Consider the following 24,453-nt stretch of genomic DNA (forward strand, 5'->3'; position numbering starts at 1 on the left):
CTAGTACTACTGTTGCTGTTGCTACTGCTCCTTCTGCTAGTACTACTGTTGCTGTTGCTACTGCTCCTTCTGCTAGTACTACTGTTGCTGTTGCTACTGCTCCTTCTGCTAGTACTACTATTGCTGTTGCTACTGCTATGTCCACTTCTACTGCCAACAACACAGCCACTACTCCTACTACTATCCCTAGTACTACTGCAGCGGTGACTAACTAAAATCATGACCACTCCCATTACGACTACCATTAACTCTATCCCCTGTGTTACTACTACTGCCACTAGCACTCTTACACACCTGGGAATAAATTTCTAGATGAAGTTCGCCCATTCCTTGTGCTATTGTCTCCTTGTTATCCGAGTCGTAGTACACTCGAAAGGTTGGATCTTCCTTCGTAAAGCGATTGACGGCCTTGGAGAAGTTTTCCAGATCCTTCTGATTCGCTGGCTTCATCGACATTGAGATTACCGAGTCCGGAACAAAGATCGATTCCTGCAGACATCCACAATTACATTATACATCACTGCATCACTGCGTACAGTTCTATACATACATACTTACTATACATTACATACTTACTATACATTACAGACTTACTATACATTACAGACTTACTATACATTACAGACTTACTATACATTACAGTGCCTCTGTGAGAGGTCAGCCACCTTCTAAAATATTCATGTTTCTTAGGCAACTTTCGAGAGTTTGACTACGGTATGCATGCGTGGCTGGTGCAGACGTGTGAACGGTCAGGAAAGATCGAAGCCAAAGGCTTGATATCACTATGCAACACTCGGATGCACTTAATATCACTTATGCATTATCTGCTGTACACATAATCCTTTGAAAAAAGGTTAATAACTATAATCCGAGCAGTGATTCGGCAAACCATTTCGATCCTACACATGCTATTTCACGCATTTCATTATACATACTACAGTGCACATAGAGACATACCACACATAAAAATTGAGATACTAACAAACAGCACAAACGTAGGAAGAGCAAATCACAAGACAAAATTAGAGAGATGACACATACCATAGAAATGTTTGAATTTGGCTTATTGATGAAAGTGTCACCACTAGCACAGTCGATTCCAAACAGTGCACAGATGTCTCCTGCAAATACTTCACTCACATCCTAGAAACACGTAACAATGATTATAAACAAACACCAACAAATCTATTTTAATTAATATATAAGATCCCCACAGGGTATGTTGTTATTAAATAATTTATATGTACGGAGAATAAATCGAAAGTACATAAAACAGTCTGACAAAATAAAAACATCACAAAATTCACTAATGATTTACAGTCCAATACTCAATCTGTTATGTCGGTGTTAGCCCAACGACGTTCATAGTTTATCATCTACTTATCTACCTAGCACAGTATATATTCTGTACTTTTTAACTTGCTACTTGGTACTCTATAACAAGGTACTTGCCTCCATCTCGTCTGAATGCATGCGCACGAGTCGCGACACCTTGGTTCTTTTCCCTGTCCTAGTATTCCAGATGTAATCCCCCTTTTTCAGCTGTCCCTGATAGACTCGGATGTATGTGAGCTGTCCAAATCGGCCTGCCTTCAAAACAAATTTGGGAGACCAATGTTTGAATAAAATAACTGATATCCATACACATGATTAGCAGCAGCACGAGGAAAGCTAACCAAATAAACAACACTACACTACTAGCACAGTATTCTTCGTTAAATAAAATAACACGTTAATTTCGATGCAAGATTGTGCTATATACACTAGGCATGCACGATAAATGGTTCTGTCATCAAGCAGGTATACTAAGAAGTTCTTTGGGTATTCTTGATCAATTATTACATGAAACAGGATAAAATTGCAAAGCAACAAACTTTAAAGTGAACCATAACATGGATTTCAATGAGAAAACTGTAAATAGGTTTTATCAAAAAGCCAAATTAAGCTTAATATATATAATAAATATAATAAGATAACCACCATGCAAATCCAAACTGCAAAACAATGAAAGTGTGCAGAATACTAACAAATTACAAGGTATGGGTATCAAAAAGGTGCAAAACGTTGAAATTTGCAAAGGGACAAACATTAATTAAGTTACTCCTGCATATTATAAGTTATTATTATATGCATATAATATGTAATATAAATTAGCAGACATTCATATAATATCGTCTATAATATTCTATATATAATTCTATAATATCTAAAGGTGATATAATATTACCTCCAACTTGAATGCCAGAGAAACCAGCAAATTTTCACCATTTCTTGCTGGATTCATTAAAATATATATAATTCTAATATCTAAAGGTGATATGATATTACCTCCAACTTGACTCAGAGAACCCAGCGATTTTATCACATATTCTTGCTGGATTTCAATAAAATCTTTCTGGGGTTTTTCCACCAAGCGATAAAAATAATTTATACATTATGCCACCGCCCTCCACGCCCATAGTTGGTTCCACTGTTTAATCAAATGTAATTAGTAAGATAATGACATTAATCCTTCCTGAGTAATTAGAGGCACAGGCATTACACAGCTACATTCACCGAACGAGTAAATTAACTATTCACGACAACACCGCCATTCCGGATCATACTACCCTCTTAGACCCTCCCACCACCACACACATCATATATCAGGTCAGAAGCCACTGATTAACACCACAGATCATACCAGCACCTCCAACGCTCGCTCTAATTGGCACGCCAGCGAGGTAACCACACGACGAGAAAAAGTATAAGCGTGAATTCCGACGGCAGGTCTGACTCAGAAGCCACAGTTGTCACCGAGCCTACGATTGGCCAGCGCAGCGTACAGCGGCTTCAGCAAGCAGGCAGAACTGGGTGTTTCGAGGACAGATGCTTCAGCGAGGCGTGCACACGTGACAAGCACGTCCGGAGCCCATAGCGTACTAGCGTTACACATCAGGACGCGCTGACAATCACCCATGCCACGATGTTATGCCGCTACTGCTGCAGGCTTAGGAGTTGATGTTACAGTCCCAGAGTTTACACGGTCTGTTTACGGTCACCAGGTGTGACGCATTAACGTGACATTTACTCGGTGTTACTCTGGTTATATTATCTATTGGACACAGCTCGTAAGATGGTACAGCAACCGATGTCTATGCGATTAGTGGCATAGCCGCCAGTGCTAATGTGATTAGATGGATAGCCACCAGTGTATATCAGTTAGATGCGACAACAAGACAACCATCCTGTCAACATGCTTAGGCAACACAGTTAGTAATCAACAGCATTATTACAACAATTACATATTACAAAATTAGAAACATTAACTCATCCAAAGCTTGCGTGTTGCCAGCAGCAGAGAGCACCGGTGAGGTGAACATCGCACGGACCAGCGATTATATTTCAGGAAGTCTGACTTGGAGTTCGAGCATAAGGCTCAGTATAACCCTTACTGCCTTCACAACGTGGAACCATTCTGGAACTAAGATCCACGATACATGTACACCAGTTGCTTTAGATATCCACGTCGGTATACAAGGACTTATGAGGCGCGTCGCGCGGAGACGCGGGAACAGTCAACCGTCAATCCTGAGATACGCAAGAAACTGATAGCATGGCAAGCTACATGTCGAGTCAACGCAAGTCTTCCATGTCAAAACACCGCTGCAAACTACTTCCCCACAAATGGATTTTTCTCTTGCATACTGTGTCTTCAAATAATGCATGATAAATTTCAAATGGCGGACTAACTTATAGATAGGCAAGAAAGAGACAGCACATGGCATTTGCACGTTTTCACATCTTCTCTGCCACTATATCAGCCAATTCCAAGAGTAAGTAGCTATAAGAAATATACATGAATGACAATTATCTAATAGACTGCGAAACTTATGTCAAATAGTCACTTGGTGATATATCTACATTAATCTTAGATATTATTCATAACAAATTACCCAAGCCCATTATTTTTTTTCAAAAAACATGTGTCAACGAATCATTGTGCACAATGGTCCGAATATATATATATATATATATATATAATATATATTAATCACCAGAGATACATAATAAAGGAAGAGTATGACACCGTTTAACAGCGCGTTTGCCATAGGTTTTCAAACTATGTAAATATTTCATAATAATGTGAATAATAAATTCCAAACTTACCTTGTTTTTCGTCATGATTCTTCCCTTATCATAATGGACACACCAACCATTTACCTGAAAATCAGTATGTGTCTTCAAAAATAAGTTATTTGAATATGACACGGTGTCCACACAGTTTAACAAATGGACCGATTTTTCAGCCAAACTTTGTTATCGATGTTTCTTTGTATCTGCTGGGGCTGCCGCTGTCAGATAAAAATTTAAGAAAACTGGGGGCTGTTGCGGGATATTAAGTCATCGAAATTGTATCAGTGTGTTATTGCGTTTCAGCGTGCTAAAAATAAATGTTATGCCTCACGCGAGCGATAGCAGCTGATTGAGCTCGGTTGCCATCCTGTTCCTGATGATAAGGAAGCCGAAATCAAATGCTGTTTACTGTGCTTAACACCTAATACACCTCAACAGCCCCAGCTGGACAACCAACCCCCAGCAGATACAAAGAACACTAATCCGATAACAAAGTTTGCGCCTGAAAACATGCATCATTTGTTAAAACTGTGAAACGTGTAGTATCAAAGCAACCTTTTTGAAGAACACATACGATTTTCAAGGTAAATTGGTCGGTGTCATATGATAAGGTAGAGATCTAGCAAAAACAAGTAAAGTTGTGAATATATTTTACTTCACATAATTGATATATATTTACAATGTTGAAAACTATCAAAACGCTTTAAAACTTGTCATACTCCTTCTCTATTATGTATCTTGATACTATATATATATATATAAAGTAATATACCATTGATACTTTTTGCAACGTGGCAGCATTAAATTCTTTTTACGTCTTGTGACCAGAAAGAATGCCGGTACAAGATGGCGTTGCGCAAAAGATCGCGTTTTCCCCGACCGCCCGAAAGCGGTAAGCCTGCGCTTCCGCTGGACTGGGCCCTACGCTACCGCGGTGTTTGTATGTAGCATCTCGCGCTCTCCGCTATACGAAATTCGCCCCGCAAGGAATGGCTGCAGAAGCATAGGCGCTACCAGCGCGCGATATGCGTTATAGCGGAGCACCTAACATCGCGCAATTTCGCGACGCTACATCGCGCTCGCTACATCGGCTTTGGAGGCGCCTCCGCATTATAGATTGACACGCGTTTGTACATCCTCGCCATCGGATTGTCACCTGCCTTTTTTGTACCTTATCTGGGCGTTCTCCACTCTTCTCTTCTCTCTTCCTCGCACTCCCCCACGTGCTGTCTCTCTCTCTCTCTCTCTCTTCTCGCTCGCATCCGCCGCCACGAGTTTTAATAAGGTATCTTAATATACATCGCATCAAGCTGCCGCAGCACGGCCCACACAAAGCATGCACTGCAGCGTTCAATAAAATGATAATTGCCTAAATTAAAGTACAAAATATATTTACTACGAAAGTCACCGGGCCGCCGAAAAACTCCCGAGCCAGCGTTTGTTGGATATAGATTTGGACAGTGCCGGCCCGCCAGTCGAGCGCGGGAGAGGGGACGGCTGGAACGTCCCGCGCTTCCGCCGTCTCGTAAAAACATGGGCAATATATATTGTGTGTCAGTGGCGGCGTATGATAGCATGACCACGTGGAAAAACGCAGTATAGCGAACTGCAGATGACATATGTCCGCATACATATCTATAGTCATATCTATTGGAACACTCAGTCTAATATCACGTATATATACTCGCCACTATGCAGGTCGCAAATTCGCCCCGCATCTCGCTAACACACATGTGGATATCATAAATAATGTGTGTCCTGTAGCGGTCGATGGAGGTAGCTACGTGTAAAAACTCCAGCGGCCACGCCAGCACGTCGCCAGATCTCCAGTCGCACGGCATCGGGCAAGAGCGTTTTGATAAAAACTTGCACGTACGGAGCAGGCGCTTTCCAGATAACATCTAGTGAAATTCTCAGTGTAAACAAACACATCATCAACGGGCTTAGCCAATCAACGTAAGGGTACTAAGCTGGCTACGATAATTTGAATCCTACGTCACGATTGGAGCTAGACTGCTACGGACCTTATAACTCGGCAAGTATCTTTCGCGACACTAAAGTATAGTTAGTGCAGCGTGTGGAACTCTCCACCGCGGAGCAGTCCAAGCTGAATCGCCCGATTCTGTGGAAAATTCCCTTGAAAATCCTCGAAGAGAGCCTCGTCGCGCCATCTATGGACGCCATATGTACGAGAATAAATTCAGGGGGCGAGAAACGCAAGAAATGCAAACTCGCTTTTCTAGACGAAAAGGAAACGCGCGGACCAGCAAACAAGCAATACCAGCATTTGTATTTATCTCGACCTACGTGCATAGCGAAAGGCTTGGTGAATCGCCACAACTCCTCAATTGACCGATTTATACGGCTTTATCCTGTACCCATAGGGCACTGGGGAAATTTTTTCCCATATAGGGCAGCGAATAAGATTTATTGTCACCGGCTGCGCGGCGTTTGCGCGCTTCGCGCGGATATCGGGCTGCAGATCGTCCAGACCACATGGATATACCACAGAATTCGTTTTACTAAAATAAATCAGGCTCAAACAAGGGAAACCAAGGTCATGTAGAGATGAAAGACTCAAACAAGGGAACCAAGGTCATGGACGAGGACACTAAGATACTGATGAGAAACAACGAGCAAAGACGAGACGACCGAGTCACAAACAAGCCATGCGGGGGAGGACCCAGGGACAGCAGCAGCCGCAGTAGCACCAGCACACCACCACACTACACAGCAGCAGTACAGCAGAGCAGTAGCCAGAGCAGTGCAGCAGTAAGCAGCAAGTAGCAGTAGCAGTAAGGCAGTACAGCATACCGCAGTAGCACGCAGCTAGAGTAGCAGGCAGCAGTAGCAGTAGCAGCAGCAGTAGCAGCAGTAGCAGCAGTAGCGCAGTAGCAGCAGTAGCAGCAGTAGCAGCAGTAGCAGCAGTAGCAGTAGCAGCAGTAGCAGTAGCAGTGCACAGTAGCAGCAGCAGCACAGTAGCAATAGCAGCGTAGCAGTAGCAGTAGCAGCAGTAGCAAGCAGTAGCAGTAAAGCAGTCGCAGTAGCAGCAGTAGCAGCAGCACGCAGTAGCAGTAAGCAGTAGCAGTAGCAGCAGTAGCATAGCACCGAGCAGCAGCAGTAGCAGCAGCGCAGTAGCAGCAGTAGCAGTAGCAGCTACAGCAGTACAGCAGGCAGCAGTAGACAGCAGCAGCAGTAGTAGTAGCAGTAGCCAGCAGTAAGCAGTAGCAGCGAGCAGCAGCAGCAGTATAGTAGTAGTAGTAGTAGGAGTAGTAGTAGTAGTAGTAGTAGTATAGTATAGTAGTCTGTAGTAGCAGCAGTAGCAGTAGCAGTAGCATAGCAGCAGTAGCGAGTAGCAGTAGCAGTAGCAGTAGCAGTCAGTAGCAGTAGCAGTAGCAGTAGCAGTAGTACTAGCAGAAGGAGCAGTAGCAACAGCAACAGTAGTACTAGCAGCAACAGGAGTACCAGCAGCAGCGATTGCGGTAGCAACAGCATCAGTAGCAGACTCAAGATGACGCAGATGAAAGACTCAAACAAGGGAACCAAGGTCATGGACGAGCCACTAAATTACTGACGAGGAAACAACGAGCAAAGACGAGACGACCGCAGTCACAAACAAGGCCATGCGGGGAGACCCAGGGACAGCAGCAGCCGCAGCAGCAGCTGCAGTGCAGCAGCACCACCACCAACACCCACCACCCAGCAGTAGCAGCAGCAGTAGCAGCAGTAGCAGTAGCAGTAGCAGTAGCAGTAGCAGTAGACAGCATAGCAGTAGCAGAAGCAGTAGCAGTAGCAGTAGCAGCAGTAGCAGTAGCAGTAGCAGCAGCAGCAGCAGTAGTAGTAGCAGCAGTAGCATACAGGCAGCACAGCAGTAGCAGTAGCAGCAGTAGCAGTACCAGCAGTAGCAGCAGCAGCAGCAGTAGCAGTAGCAGCAGTAGCAGTAGCAGCCAGTAGTAGCAGCAGCCAGCAGCGCAGCAGCAGTAGCAGAAGCAGCAGCAGCAGCAGTAGTAGTTACAGCAGTAGCACAGCACAGCAGCAGCACGCAGCAACCAGCAGCAGCAGCAGCAGTAGCATAGTGAGCAGCATAAGCAGCAGCAGCAGCTAGTAGCAGTTGTTTGCAGCAGCAGTCGCAGCAGCAGCAGCAGACAACACACCACACATCACCACCAGCAGCAGCAGCAGCAAGCTACACCAGCACCACCACTACCAACAGCAGCAATAGCACCACCACCAGCAGCAATAGCAGTAGCAGTAATAGTAGTAGCAGCAGCATTACTCACTCGTCAGCGTTGTCCAGGGCTAGGTTATCCACCTCGGCCGGGTGAGGCAGTAGTCTACGACGGCGTCCATCAGTGGCTGGATGCCCTTGTTTTTGAGCGCTGTGCCGACGAGCACGGGAGTGAACGCGCGCCGCATGCATGTACGCCTGATCGCCGCCTGAAACCGAGACGGGTCGTCACAGACAGGTGCACAACGTCTCAGGTACATAATGTCTCAGGTACTAATGTCTCAGGTTCCTAATGTCAGTACGTAATGTCTCCAGCTACGAATGCGCTCTCCTAATGCCTCAGCGTTCATGTCTCAGGTTCCTAATGTCTCAGGTACGTAATGTCTCAGTACGTAATGTCTCAGCTACATATATCTCAGGTACGTAATGTCTCAGGTACATAACATCCCAGGTGTGTAATATCTCAGTTAGGTAACATATCAGCTACATGTCTCAGCTACGTAATGTCTCAGGTACATGTCTCAGCTATATAATGTCCATACATGTGTGTGGTGAACTATAAGGTCTCGAATACTGATATGAAAACCTATCAATAATGCTAGGATAAACTGCACACCTTCAGTTGTTCAACTGTCGGAATCTTCTCTTCGAGGAACATTTCACCAAGAAAGTCATCAGCATTTGCCACGTTCTCTGTAAAATGAGTGTAACGGATTATGGAAATTGTAAAAGTGTCAGAATCTGCTCTATTGGATCAGTAAATTGTGCAATCACTGGATTCTTATTTTATATGTTATACCAGTATAAAATATCGGAACCAAAACAATCAAACAGTTGGTACCTAAAGCCAGTACAACGACAGCACCAGCAATTTTTATCGACAGCACTGTTGATAAAAATTGCCACGTGTGCGCCACCCGGCAACAATGCAACCATCTGTCAGCGACATACCACTGTATGAACTGTACGTGACCTGTTCAAACCACACCACGGGCGCTGCGGGAAATGCTAATCCCCAGGAGTGGAGGGGCAGTACTGCAACATGGCAGCACTAGCTGTGTAAAGATTAGGGTTAGGATCAGGATTAGGGTTAGGGTTAGGGTTAGGGATATAAGGCTATGTCTAGCACGGAAGTATGACTGTGGAATCTTTCTGTGGAAAATTTGGACTTTGAAGTCGCGAACTGAATTGTCCCTCCACGCCCGTGTAATAGCAACACCCGGGTGCTGCTATAATTTTGATCACGTGCTTCAAATCATGCATTTAATTAGTTAATCAAAAAACTGTTGCCTGAATCCGTCGTCTGGTTAGCGCACACGTAGCGATTGTTCAGCGACTGGGCAACAAATATCAAACGTGTTTGATATTCCAGCGACGAGTTTCTGGCGTCAAAATCGGTGCCGCCGTGCAGCGCACACGTGGCGATTTCTCGGCGATTTTGTTGCTGGCAGCAAAATCGCCAGTACTGTCGATAAAAATCGCCACGTGTGCGCCGGGCTTAACAGCCAGCCTAAATACAGTTTATTATCAAATTTTAAAAGTTTAATAATTACAGACGGTTTTAAACAAGGCAACTAACGGTACCTATTAATTCTTGTTTCCTGTCTTTAGCTTCAGCTCTCATCTCTGGTGGAATTTCATCTTCTCTTATGACGATTCTAGAAATTGTAGCTCATAACAGAAAAACTCAGGCGTAACTCGTCACATGGGCTAAATGGAGTCAGCCAACAGTTTGTTAGTTATCAAATATATGCAACACTGCAATAGTATACCAAGGTGCGAAATTAACGGGAGTCCGAAGTCAAATACTCCCTGATTTACTGTCGGACTCCCTGATTTGACATATGCAGGAGTCCGTGTGACTCCCTGAAAATTCTGCCATACTAACTAGTTCGTTCCGGAGCACGGCCTTGCGGAATTACTGTATTTTTTCAGCTAATGTCAAAAGAAAATCTGGCAGACGTGCAACTGTATGAATCTTAAAAATAAGCACATGCGTTATTGTTAATATCTTTAATTTTGAACCTCAGACTGCGAACTCCCTCTTTTTGAGGGTAGGGAGTCCGTTGAACTCCCTTGTTCAAAAGTTAATTAATTTCTACCCCTGGTATACACATTATATATATATTGAGAACTGACATTATAATCTAGCAAACAGGGTCAAGTTACTTTCAAACTTTACAGTAATAAACTGCATAATTGGCATTCTTTATTATAGTACTACCCTATTCGCAATTAAATTTACCAATACAATGGTTCTTTTACTGAATGCGCATGTCGTAGCTAATACAGACATCTGAGCATGTCGAGGTCAAAGTCGACTTGCAGTGAAGTGATAACTACCCACCCTGACATTTGACGACATATTGTTTCTAATATCCAGTGAAATGGTTGTGCGACATTTTATGAATAGCCAATCGCAGTCATAGAATGTGATTTCATCAGCATACATTGACAAAAACATTTCGTAATGGACATTAGGCAGTCGACATTAGACATTAGATAATGGCGTATTGTTCAGTTGTCTTCGGATTTATAATAGTGTCTGTCGAACGTAATATTTAAGAAGTCAGAGAAACTTGGTTTTATATGATCTGGGTCACTTGCTGCTGCAAGCTAAAGGAATCAGTTGGTTATCCTTAGCACAGGACCTAGAAATCAATGATAAGCTCGCATAACATGCAACAGTCTAGAGTTTACAAACTTAAAATGTCCACCATTATTTCGACGAGAAAGGAGGCAGTCAATAATGCCTGGAGTGTGGCCGAGGCCAGTCGTTGCAATTTTGATCCTGAATGTTATGCGTGGTAGTTCATCGCTGTAATGATTTTCGACCTTAACGAAAACACACAAAACCTATAATATAGAGTGTATTCTTACCCATTTGGTTCTTCAAAGTAAAGAGCTTTTTCATGAACAAGGTCGACGATTCCTTTACAGTTACTCTCCACACCGATGGGTAACTGAAGAAATGCGGCATTGTGTAGGAGTTTTGACCTGCATAAACCCGAATGAAGCTAAATAAAACAGACCTGTAACCATCTAAAATTTACAACTTGCATCCTGTTTTTAACTTGACATGTCTCTCTGTACTGATATGCTTAACTTTTTTTCATCAGGAGTGAACAGAAAACATTTGTATTTATTCACTCCTAATTATGTGCTCATCGATTTATCAAATTTCATTAACTTTCCTAATTTCATTCAAATTTTTAATTTAAATATATTTAACAACATCAACTTGAAATCCAATTTAGTACATGTGAATTTCATTAAAATACCCAGATAAGTACACTATGGATAATGTTAATATGGCCAACCTGAGTTGCTGCATGACACGATTAGGGTTTGCACCAAGTCGATCCAGTTTGTTGATGAAGGCGAGACATGGTACGTTGTATCGGTTCATCTGCCTGTTGACAGTGTAAGACTGGCTCTGTACACCACCCACAGCACACAACACCAATACTGCACCATCCAGGACACGCAGTGCCCTCTCTACCTCCACCGTGAAATCCACATGACCTGTAACAAAACACAGAACGAATGTCACAACTAAACACAGACTCATCGCTAACAATAAGCGGTTGGTTTCCTAATAAAAAATCATACTGCTGTAACTAAAATAATCCTTCATTATAAATATCAACCGACTTCAATGTGACAGTCAAAATTTTCTAAGCAAAATGAATGAATGAAATGTAGACTATAAAGTACAATGCACGGGGAAATCCCCATACAATTACCTAGCATTCAAGAAACCAACACCTCCCGTTTGAATTAATATATAATTACCAACAAAAACAACATACAGTGCAGATGTTTTTAATTACCTAATTATGAAAGTTTTTAGTACCTATTAATAATTCCTGTATATTCTATTCAAGTCAAAAGCAGTGAAGATACAACTGCAAACGTTCATAAAAGACCGTTTATTTACCTAGTACAAAATATGCAGGGTTAATTTTTCTTCGGAGGGAAAATTAGACAAAGGAGGTAATGGCCAGTTATGGAAAAAAAATATATATAATTCTAATATCTAAAGGTGATATGATATTACCTCCAACTTGAATGCCAGAGAAACCAGCTGATTTTCACCATTTCTTGCTGGATTCAATAAAATCTTCTTGGGGTTTTTCCTACAAGGATAAAAAAATTTTAACATTATGCACCGCCCTCCACTGCATAGTTGTCCACTGTTTAATCAAATTAATTAGTAAGATAATGAATTAATCCTTTCGGAGTAATTAGAGACAGGATTACTTGAAACAGCCCCACTGCAGATTAAAGCACAGCTACATTCACGCGAGACGAGTTAAATTAACTTTCACGACAACACCGCATCCGGATCATAGGCCTAACCCTCTTTACCCTCCCCACCCACACCCAATCATATATCAGTCAGAAGCACTGATTATAACCACAGATCATGACTCAGCCACCTCCGAACGCTCCTCTAATTGGCACTGCAAGCGAGGTAACCACCGACGAGAAAAAGTATAACGGTGAATTCGACGGCAGGTCTGACTCAGAAGCCACAGGTTGTCACGAGCCTACGATTGGCAGGCAGCGTACGGCGGCGGCTTCAGCAAGCAGGCAGAACATGGGTGTTCAAGACAGATGTTCAGCGAGCGTGCAACGTGACAAGCTATGGTCGGAGCCACTAGCGTACTAGCGTTACACATCAGGACGGCTGACAAGTCACCGGTGCCACGACGTTATGGCCACTACTGCTGCAGGGTTAGGCAGTTTTGATGTTACAGTCAGAAGTGTTACACGGTTCTGTGTTACGGTCACAGGTGTTACGCGATTTAACGTGACATTTACTGGTGTTACGCGGTTATATTATCTGATGGACACACTCTGTTAAGATGGTACAGCGACCGATGTTTTGCGATTAGATGGCATAGTCGCCAGTGTAATGTGATTAGATGGGATAGCCACCAGTGTTATACAGTTAGATGCGACAACCAAGAAACCATCCATCAACATGCTTAGCAACACAGTTAGTAATCACAGCATATTACAAAATTACAATTACAAAATTAGAACATGTAACATTCCAAGCTTGCGTGTTGCAGCAGAGAGAGCACCGGTGAGGAGACATCGCACGGTGAGCAGCGATTTAATTTTCAGGAAGTTCTGACTTGGAGGTTCAGATAAGGCTCAGTATTAACCCTTACTGGCTTCACAAGTTGGAACCATTCTGGAACTAAGATCCACGATACATGTACACCAGTGGTTAGAATTCACTCGGTATACCAAGGACTTATGAGCAGCGTTCGCGAGACGGGAACAGTCACAGTCGAATCCTGAGATCACGCAAAGAAACTTGATAGGATGGCAAGCTACATGTCGAGTCAACGCAAGTCTTCCCATGTCAAAACACCGTGAAACTATTTCCCTCACAAATGGGATTTTTCTCTTGCATTATGTGTACTTCAAATAATGCATGGATAAATTTCAAATGGCGGGGACTAACTTATCAGGATAGCAAGAAGAGACAGCAACATGGATTTTGACGTTTCAATCTTTCTTCACTATCAGCAATTCACAAGGTAGTAGCTATGAGAAATATTACATGAATAACCAATATCTATAGACCGTATAACTTATGTCAAATAGTCACTTTGATTATTATCATACATTAATCTTAGATATTTATTCATAACATAATTACCCAACCCATAATTTTTTTTCAAAAAACGTGTCAACAAATCATGTGCAGCATGGTCCGAATATATATATATATATATATATCAAGAGTACATAATAAGAGAAGAGTATGACACCGTTTTAACAGCGTTTTGCATAGTTTTCAACTTGTAAATATTCTATCAATATGTGAATAAATATATTCAAACTTTACCTTGTTTTCGTCTATGATTCTCCCTTAATCATATGACACCACCAATTTACCTGAAAATCGTATGTGTTCTTCAAAAAAGTTATTTGAATATGACACGGTGTCACACAGTTTTAACAAATGGACGCATGTTTTCAGCCAAACTTTGTTATCGGATTAGTGTTCTATTGTATCTGCTGGGGGCTGGTTGTCAGCTGGGGGCTATTGGGGATATTAGGCATCGAATTGTATTCAGTGTGTATTGCGTTTCCAGCGTGCTAAAAATAAATGTATGCTCACGGCGAGCTAGCAGCTGATTTGAGCTGTGTTGCCATCGTGTTCCTGATGATAAGGAAGCGAAACAAATGCTGTTACTGTGCTTACCTAATATCCTCAACAGCCCCCAGCTGACAACCAACCCCCAGCAGATACAATAGAACACTAATCCGATAACAAAGTTTGGCTGAAAACATGCATCCATTTGTTAAAACTGTGTGAAACCGTGTAGTATTCAAAGAACCTTTTTGAAGAACACATACGATTTTCAGGTAAATTGGTGGTGTCATATGATTAAGGGAGAATCATAGACAAAAACAAGGTAAAGTTTGAATATATTTATTCACATATTGATAGAATATTTACAAGTTGAAAACTATGCAAAACGCTGTTAAAACGGTGTCATACTCTTCTCTCTATTATGTTGATAATAGTATATATATATATATAAAGAATATAGCCATGATACTTTTTGCAACAGTGGCAGGCATAATTCTTTTTTACGTCTTGTGACCAGAAGAGCCGGTACAAGATTGGCGTTGCCAAAAGAGCGTTTTCCCCGACCGCCCGAAAGCGGTAAGCCTGCGCTTCCGTGGACTGGGCCCTACGCACCGCGGGTGTTATGTAGCATCTCGCGCTCTCCGCTATACGAATTCGCAGTGCCTCGAAGAAGGCGACGCGCGCGATATGCGTATAGCGGAGCACCTAACATCGCGGCAATTCGCGACCTACATCGCTCGCTACATCGGCTTGGAGCCTCCGATTATAGAATTGACACCGTGTACATCCTCGCCATCGATTGTCACCTGCCTCATTTTGTACCTTATCGGGCGTTGCTCCCACCTTCTCTTCTCCTTCTCGCACTCCCCACGGCTGTCTCTCTCTCTTCTCTCTGCTCTTCTCGCTCGCATCCGCCGCCACGTTTTTAATAAAGGTATCTATATATACATGCATCAATGCTCGCCAGCAGCCAGGCACACAAGCATGCACTCACGTTCAATAAAATATAATGCAAATTAAATACCAAAATATATTTACTACGAAAGTCACCGGCGCGAAAAACTCCCGAGCCAGCGTTTGTTGATATAGATTTGGACAGTGCCCGGCCCGCCACGTGAGCGCGGGAGAGAGGCTGGAACTCGCGCTCCGCCGTCTCGAAAAACATGGCAATATATATTGTGTGCAGGCGGCGTAATGATAGATACACTAAACGAACGCAGTATGAGCGACACTGCAGACTGACATATGTCCGCATACATACTATAAAGTCTAGTCTAGGAACACTAGTCAATAATATATTACCAAGGCGCACTAAGGAATCGCAAACTATCAGCGCACCGCGATCATCGTACAGCCCACATGTGGATACATACAATAATGTAGGTCCCCTGTAGGCGGCGATGGACGGTAGCTAACTGTAAAACCGACGGCCCACGGCCCGTAGCTACGTCTCGCCAGGATCTCCACGTCGAGCACGGCAGAGCGGTCAGTGTTGATAAAAAGCTTGCACTACGGAGGGGCAGGCGCTTCAATAACCTCTAGTGAAATTCTCAGTGTAAACAACATCATCAACGGCTTAGCCAATCAACGTAAGGGTACTAAGATGGCTAACGATAATTGAATCCTACCGTCACGATTGAGGCTAAGACTGCTACGGACCTTAACTCGGCAAGTATCTTTCGCGACACTAAAGTTATAGTTAGTGCAGCGTGTGGAACTCTCCACCGGCGGAGCAGTCCCAAGCTGAATCGCCGATCCTTGTGTGAAAATTCCCTTGAAAATCCTCGAAGAGAGCCTCCGTCGCGCCATCTATGGGACCGCCATATGTACGAGAATAAATTCAGGGCGAGAAACGCAAGCAAACACTCGCTTTTCTAGACGAAAAGGAAACCGCGACCAGCAACAAGCAATACCAGCATTTGTATTTATTCTCGACCTACGTGCATAGCCGAAAGGCTTGTGAATCGCCACAACTCCTCAATTGACGCGATTATACGGCTTTATCCTGTACCCATGCGGGCACTGGGGAAATTTTTTTCCCCATATAGGGCAGCGAATAAGATTTATTGTCACCGGCTGCGCGGCGTTGCGCCGCTTCGCGCGGATATCGCGGGCTGCAGATCGTCCAGGACCACATGGATATACCACAGAATTCGTTTTACTAAAATAAATCAGGCTCAAACAAGGGAACCAAGGTCATGGACAGAGATGAAAGACTCAAACAAGGGAACCAAAGGTTCATGGACGAGGACACTAAGATTACTGATGAGGAAACAACGAGCAAGACGAGACACCGAGGTCACAAACAAGCCATGCGGGGGAGGCCCAGGGACAGCAGCAGCCGCAGTAGCACCAGCACCACCACCACCACTACTACCAGCAGCAGTACAGCAGTAGCAGTAGCCAGTAGGCAGTGCAGCAGTAAGCAGCACAGTGCAGTAGCAGTAGCATACAGCATATACCAGCAGTAGCAGCAGTAGCAGTAGCCAGCATGAGCAGTAGCAGCAGCAGTAGCAGCAGTAGCCAGCAGTAGCAGCAGTAGCAGCAGTAGCAGCACGTAGCAGCAGTACAGCAAGTAGCAGTACAGTAGCAGTAGCAGTAGCAGGTAGCAGCAGTAGCAGCAGCACACAGTAGCAATAGCAGCGTAGCAGTAGGCAGTAGCAGTCAGTAGCAAGCAGTAGCAGTAACAGCAGTGCAGTAGCAGCAGTAGCAGTAGCAGCAGTAGCAGTAGCAGTAGCATAGCAGCAGTAGCATAGCACCGAGCAGCAGCATAGCAGCCGCAGTAGCAGCAGTAGCAGTAGCCTACAGCAGTACAGCAGCAGCAAAGCAGCAGCACAGTAGTAGTAGCAGAGCAGCAGTAGCATAGCAGCACAGCAGCACAGTATAGTAGAGTATAGTAGTAGTAGTAGTAGTAGTAGTAGTAGTAGTAGTATAGTGTAGTAGGGCAGTACAGTAGCAGTAGCAATAGCAGCAGTAGCAGTAGCAGTACAATAGCAGTAGCAGCAGTAGCAATAGCAGTAGCAGTAGGCAGTAGCAGCAGCAGCAGTAGCAGTAGCAACAAGCAAGTAGTACTAGCAGCAACAGGAGTACCAGCAGCAGCGATTGGCGGTAGCAACAGCATCAGTAGCAGACTCAAATGACGCAGATGAAAGACTCAAACAAGGGAACCAAGGTCATGGACGAGGACACTAAGATTACTGACGAGGAAACAACGAGCAAAGACGAGACGACCGAGGTCACAAACAAGGCCATGCGGGGGAGGACCCAGGGGACAGCAGCAGCCGCAGCAGCAGCTGCAGTAGCAGCAGCACACCACCAACGACCCACCACCTACCAGCAGTAGCAGCAGCAGTAGCAGCAGTAGCAGTAGGCAGTAGCAGTAGCAGTATACAGTAGGCAGCAGTAGCAGTGCAGAAGCAGTAGCAGTAGCAGTAGCAGCAGTAGCAGTAGCAGTAGCAGCAGCAGCAGCAGTAGTAGTCAGCAGCAGATAGCATAGCAGGCAGCATCATGCAGCAGTAGCAGTAGCAGCAGTAGGCAGCAGCAGCAGTAGTAGCAGCAGCAGCAAGTAGCATAGGCAGAGTAACAGTAGCAGCCAGAGAGCAGCAGCAAGCAGCAGCAGTAGCAAAGCAGCAGCAAGCCAGAGTAGTAACAGCAGTAGCAGGCAGCAGCAGCAGCAGCAGCAGCAGCAGCAGCAGCAGCAGCAGTAGCAGTAGTAGTAGCAGCATAAGCAGCAGCAGCAGTAGTAGGCAGTAGTAGCACAGCAGTCGCAGCAGAGCAGGCAGCAAGCAGCACCACCACCAATCACCACCAGCACAGCAGCAGCAAGCTACACCAGCACCACCACTACGCGAACCAGCAGCAATAGCACCACCACCAGTAGCAATAGCAGTAGGAGTAATAGTAGTAGCAGCAGCAATACTCACTGGTCAACGTTGTCCAGGGCTAGGTTATCAACTCGGCCGGGTGAGGCAGGTAGTCTACGACGGCGTCCATCATGGCTGGATGCCCTTGTTTTTGAGCGCTGTGCCGACGAGCACGGGAGTGAACACGCGCCGCATGCACGTACGCCTGATCGCCGCCTGAAACAACGAGACGGGTCGTCACAGACAGGTGCACACGTCCTCAGGTACGTAATGTCTAAGGTACGTAATGTCTCAGGTTCCTAATGTCTCAGGTACGTAATGTCTCAGGTACGTAATGTTTCAGGCTCCTAATGCCTCAGGTACATGTCTCAGGTTCCTAATGTCTCAGGTACGTAATGTCTCAGGTACGTAATGTCTCAGCTACATAATATCTCAGGTACGTAATGTCTCAGGTACATAACATCCCAGGTGTGTAATATCTCAGTTAGGTAACATCATCCTACATGTCCTCAGCTACGTAATGTCCAGGTACATTCTCAGCTATATAATGTGCATACATGTGTGTGGTGAAGCTTTTAATAAGGTCTCGAAAATTGATATGAAAACCTATCAATAATGCTAGGATAAACTGCACACCTTCAGTTGTTCAACTGTCGAATCTTCTCTTCGAGAACATTTCACCAAGAAAGTCATCAGCATTTGCCACGTTCTCTGTAAAATGAGTGAACCGATTATGGAAATTGTAAAGTGTCAGAATCTGCTCTATTGGATCATAAATTGTGCAATCACTGGATTCTTATTTTATATGTTATACCAGTATAAAATACGAACCAAAACAATCAAAACAGTTGGTACCTAAAGCCAGTACAACGACAGTCCACAATTTTATCGACAGCACTGTTGATAAAAATTGCCACGGTGCGCCACCCGGCAACAATGCACCATCTGTCAGCGACATACCACTGTACTGAACTGTACGTACCTGTTCAAACCACACCACGGGCGCTGCGGGAAATGCTAATCCCAGGAGTGGAGGGGCAGTACGCAACCATGGCAGCACTAGCTGTGTAAGGATTAGGTTAGGATCAGGATTAGGGTTAGGGTTAGGGTTAGGGATATAGGCTATGTCTAGCACGGAAGTATGACTGTGGAATCTTTCTGTGGAAAATTTGGACTTTGAAGTCGCGACTGAATTGTCCCTCCACGCCCGTGTAATAGCACACACCCGGGCTGCTATAATTTTGATCACGTGCTTCAAATCATGCATTTAATTAGTTAATCCAAAACTGTTGCCTGAATCCGTCGTTGTTAGCGCACACGTAGCGATTGTCACGACTGGGCAAACAAAATATCAAACGTGTTTGATATTCCAGCGACGAGTTTCGCGTCAAAATCGGTGCCGCCGTGCAGCGCGCACACGTGGCGATTTCTCGCGATTTTGTTGCTGGCAGCAAAATCGCGCGTACTGTCGATAAATATCGCCACGTTGTGCGCCGGGCTAACAGCCAGCCTAAATACAGTTTATTATCAATTTAAAAAGTTTAATAATACAGACGGTTTTAAACAAGGCAACTAACGGTACCTATTAATTCTTGTTTCCTGTCTTAGCCTCAGCTCTCATCTCTGGTGAATTTCATGCTCTCTTATGACGATTCTAGAAATTGTAGCCCATAACAGGAAACACAGGCGTAACTCGTCACATGGGCATAAATGGAGTCAGCCAACGTTTTTAGTTATCAATATATGCAACACTGCAATAGTATACCAGGGTGCGAAATTAACGGGAGTCCGAAGTCAAATACTCCCTGGCCTCGCGGAATTACTGTATTTTTTCAGCTAATGTCAAAAGAAAATTAGGGCAAACGTGCAACTGTATGCATCTTAAAATAAGCACATGCGTTATTGTTAATATCTTTTAATTTTGAACCTCAGACTGCAGACCCCTCTTTTGAGGTAGGGAGCTCGTTGGACTCCCTTGTTCAAAGTTAATTAATTTCTACCCTGGTATACACATTATATATATATATTGAGAACTGACATTATAATCTAGCAAACAGGGTCAAGTTACTTTCAAACTTTACAGTAATAAACTGCATAATTGCATTCTTATTATAGTACAACCCTATTCGCAATAAATTTAACCAATACAATGGTTCTTTTACTGAATGCGCATGTCGTAGCCTAATACAGACATCTGAGCATGTCGAGGTCAAAGTCGACTTGCAGTGAAGTGATACATGAATGAACTACCCACCCTGACATTTGACGACATATTGTTTCTAATATCCAGTGAAATGGTTGTGTGACATTTTATGAATAGCAATCGCAGTCATAGAATGTATTTCATGCAGCATACATTGACAAAAACATTTCGTAATGGACATTAGCAGTCGACATTAGACATTAGATAATGGCGTATTGTTCAGTTGTCTTCGATTTATAATAGTGTCTTCGAACGTAATTTTAAGAAGTCAGAGAAACTTGGTTTATATGATCTGGTCACTTGCCTGCTACAAGCTAAAGGAATCAGTTGGTTATCCTTAGCAGCAGGACCTAGAAATCAATGATAAGCTCACATAACATGCAACAGTCTAGAGTTTACAAACTTAAATGTCACCATTATTTCGACGAGAAAGGAGGCAGTCAATAATGCCTGAGTGTGGCCGAGCCAGTCGTTGCAATTTTGATCCTGAATGTTATGCGTGGTAGTTTATCGCTGTAATGATTTTCGACCTTAACGAAAACACACACAAACCTATAATTAGAGTGTATTCTTACCCATTTGGTTCTTCAAAGTAAAGAGCTTTTTCATGAACAAGGTCGACGATTCCTTACAGTTACTCTCCACACCGATGGGTAACTGAAGAAATGCGGCATTGTGTAGGAGTTTTGACCTGCTAAACCCGAATGAGCAGACCTGTAACCATCTAAAATTTACAATTTGCATCCTGTTTTTAACTTGACATGTCTCTCTGTACTGATATGCTTAACTTTTTTCATCAGGAGTGAACAGAAAACATTTGTATTTATACACTCCTAATTATGTGCTCATCGATTTATCAATTTCATTAACTTCCTAATTTCATTCAAATTTTAATTTAAATATATTTAACAACATCAACTTGAAATCCAATTTAGTACATGTGAATTTCATTCAAATACCCAGATAAAGTACACTATGGATAATGTTAATATGGCCAACCTGAGTTGCTGCATGACACGATTAGGGTTTGCACCAAGTCGATCCAGTTTGTTGATAAGGCGAGGCATGGTACGTTGTATCGGTTCATCTGCCTGTTGACAGTGTAAGACTGGCTCTGTACACCACCACAGCACACAACACCAATACTGCACATCCAGGACACGCAGTGCCCTCTCTACCTCCACGTGAAATCCACATGACCTGTAACAAAACACAGAACGAATGTCACAACTAAACACAGACTCATCGTAACAATAAGCGGTTGGTTTCCTAATAAAAATCATACTGCTGTAATACTAAATAATCCTTCATTATATATATCAACCGACTTCAATGTGACAGCCAAAATTTTCTAAGCAAAATGAATGAATGAAATGTAGACTATAAATACAATGCACGGGAAATCCCCATACTATTACCTAGCATTCAAGAAACCAACAACTCCCGTTTGAATTAATATATAATTACCAACAAAAACAACATACGTGCAGATGTTTTTAATTACCTAATTATGAAAGTTTTTAGTACCTATTAATAATTAATGTATATTCTATTCAAGTCAAAAGCAGTGAAGATACAACTGCAAACGTTCATAAAGACCGTTTATTTACCCTAGTACAAAATATGCAGGGTTAATTTTTCTTCGGAGGGAACATTAGACAAAGGAGGTAATGGCCAGTTATGGAAAAAAAAGCGCATGATGGATTCAAAGGCGTGCCGTAGGCACGCATGCGGACGCTGCAGGTGGACGCGGGGGGAGAGGGAGAGGGGGACACTATTTTGGTTACACTATAAGGGGTTGACACTATTTCGACAACGGCAGGTAAATACAGGAACATTTTCACAAGGGTGATGTTAAATTTGACAACGGCTGTGCGCCACTGTGCCTCTTATGTATAAGAAATTCTGGATATGGTTGTTTTCTGTTGGCAGCAGTACCTGGAGTATCAATAATGTTGATGTTGAATCCCCTCCACTCTGTGTATGTAGCTGCTGACTGGATTGTTATCCCTCGCTGACGCTCTAACTCCATGGAATCCATTTTCGCTCCGACGTTGTCTTTACCTCTGACCTAACTCAGAAGAAAATCCTAATTTATAGACATTTAGTAACACAATCGATTTATAGGAAATTCCTGTTAGCTGTACCTGTTTTACTGCATCTAATGCACACTTATAAGTTTTATAATATATATATACACTCACTGTAAAATGAATGTAATATATATAGTGTATACTAGCAGGACACCCGGCATTGCCTGGGAAATGAAGTGCTCAGTTGGTGACCACTTGGTTGAAAGAAAAATACCCTAAAAATGTATCTATATGTATCTATCTATCTGTATGTATCTATCTGTCTATGTATCTATCTATCTATCAATCTATCTGTCTGTCGATCGATCGATCTATCAATCTATCTGTCTGTCGATCAATCGATCTATCTATCTATCTCATCAATCTATCTATCTATCTATCTATCTAATCTATCTATCTCTCTCTCTATATATATATATCCATCTATCTATCTATCTGTCTATCTATCTATCTATTTATCTTACTATCTTTCTATCTATCTATGTATGTATGCATCTATCTATTTATCTTTCTATCTATCTATCTATGTATCTATCTATTTATTTATATATCTGTCAGTCTGTCCATCTGTCCATCCATCCATCCATCCATCCATCCATCCATCTATATATATATATATATTTATTTATTTATCTACTGTATCTTTAGTTACAGTAAAGCAAGTCAGTGCCAGCTGAATCCTGTTTTGACTGTTTTGACTTGAATCCTGTTGCGGCAGGGCCGTTTATTTGTTGCTGCGGAGGCACGCTGCGGGGCACGCTGCAGCAGGGGCCAGTATTTCCTGCTGCTGCTGCTTTGCTGCTGCAGGGGCGCGCTGCAGCAGGGGCCAGTATTTCCTGCTGCTGCTGCTTTGCTGCTGCAGGGGCGCGCTGCAGCAGGGGCCAGTATTTCCTGCTGCTGCTGCTGCAGGGGCCCGTTGTTTATGTAGTGGTGTTGCGTGGGCCGGTTCGCGAATTTGGGATTCCCAAACCGTATAGCTATGGAAGAAAAATTGAGCAACATGATTGGCTAGAAATTTTTTAGGACACGCCCACTATCGCACGCACACCATCACGCAAATACGAACGAATTTTGCACAAGGGCTTATTTTTTTTATAATATTTCTTATTATTTTTGTCTAATTTTGTTTTATTTTAGAATTAGGGATAGGGTTAGGGTTAGGGTTAGGGTTAGGGTTAACTGATTTCTATATCTAAAACTTTAAAGGGACAGTAGCCTCTAGGATTTTACTGCGTACAACTGTACTTACTGTATAACAAATCGTCTATACCCACACGTATTTGTTACCAGATACCCAATTTAATTGTTATAATTATTTACACATCAACGCTACGAAATTTGAACGGCGCCATGCTGACAACCGCGACCCCGTGTGCGACCCCCCCTCTGTCAGGGATGAGGGATGCTGCTATCCGCCGAAAAAGTTGGCCTATTTGCAACAATTTATTTCTGCAGGTTACAGGACTGAAGAGCGATATCACAAAAGTACAAATATTTATAACCTAAATCTATTTACCCCGAACGCTATTCATTTTAGGGCAAATTTATCCATATTATGAACTGAAACTATCAATTGTCGTTTATAGACTACACATCCTCTTGCTTTCAAGATGAATAAATCAGACTGAAACGACTGCGTCTGCTCTGTAAGCCCGGTTGGTTATGGTAGTGGTTTTTGCGAGGGCAGAATGCCTTAATCAGATGGTAGCCGCTTTCTGAGATGGCCGCCACCGTGGTTGTAATCAAACTCGTAGTCCGTAGTCAATTAAAACATTGTTTTAATCACATATATTCTCTAAGCTGTGGGGGTACTTAGAATCCATGAACTT

At 43.1% G+C, this 24,453-nt stretch overlaps 1 protein-coding gene across 1 annotated transcript in view; it reads right to left on the minus strand.

The window, feature by feature from the left end:
• Positions 1 to 24,453, minus strand: part of LOC106810497 (elongation factor G, mitochondrial-like) — a 45,043-nt gene that overhangs the window by 6,583 nt on the left and 14,007 nt on the right. Inside the window, 11 exon segments of the mRNA XM_014813877.1 lie at positions 295 to 489; positions 1,042 to 1,143; positions 1,453 to 1,590; positions 2,228 to 2,300; positions 8,397 to 8,445; positions 8,448 to 8,553; positions 8,961 to 9,037; positions 9,929 to 10,002; positions 11,225 to 11,341; positions 11,665 to 11,869; positions 22,470 to 22,602. Of these exon segments, the coding sequence (XP_014669363.1) occupies positions 295 to 489; positions 1,042 to 1,143; positions 1,453 to 1,590; positions 2,228 to 2,300; positions 8,397 to 8,445; positions 8,448 to 8,553; positions 8,961 to 9,037; positions 9,929 to 10,002; positions 11,225 to 11,341; positions 11,665 to 11,869; positions 22,470 to 22,602 (1,269 nt within the window).

The sequence above is a fragment of the Priapulus caudatus genome, unplaced genomic scaffold (assembly GCF_000485595.1).
Source record: "Priapulus caudatus unplaced genomic scaffold, Priapulus_caudatus-5.0.1 Scaffold446, whole genome shotgun sequence".
In the NCBI taxonomy this organism is placed as follows: domain Eukaryota; kingdom Metazoa; phylum Priapulida; class Priapulimorpha; order Priapulimorphida; family Priapulidae; genus Priapulus; species Priapulus caudatus.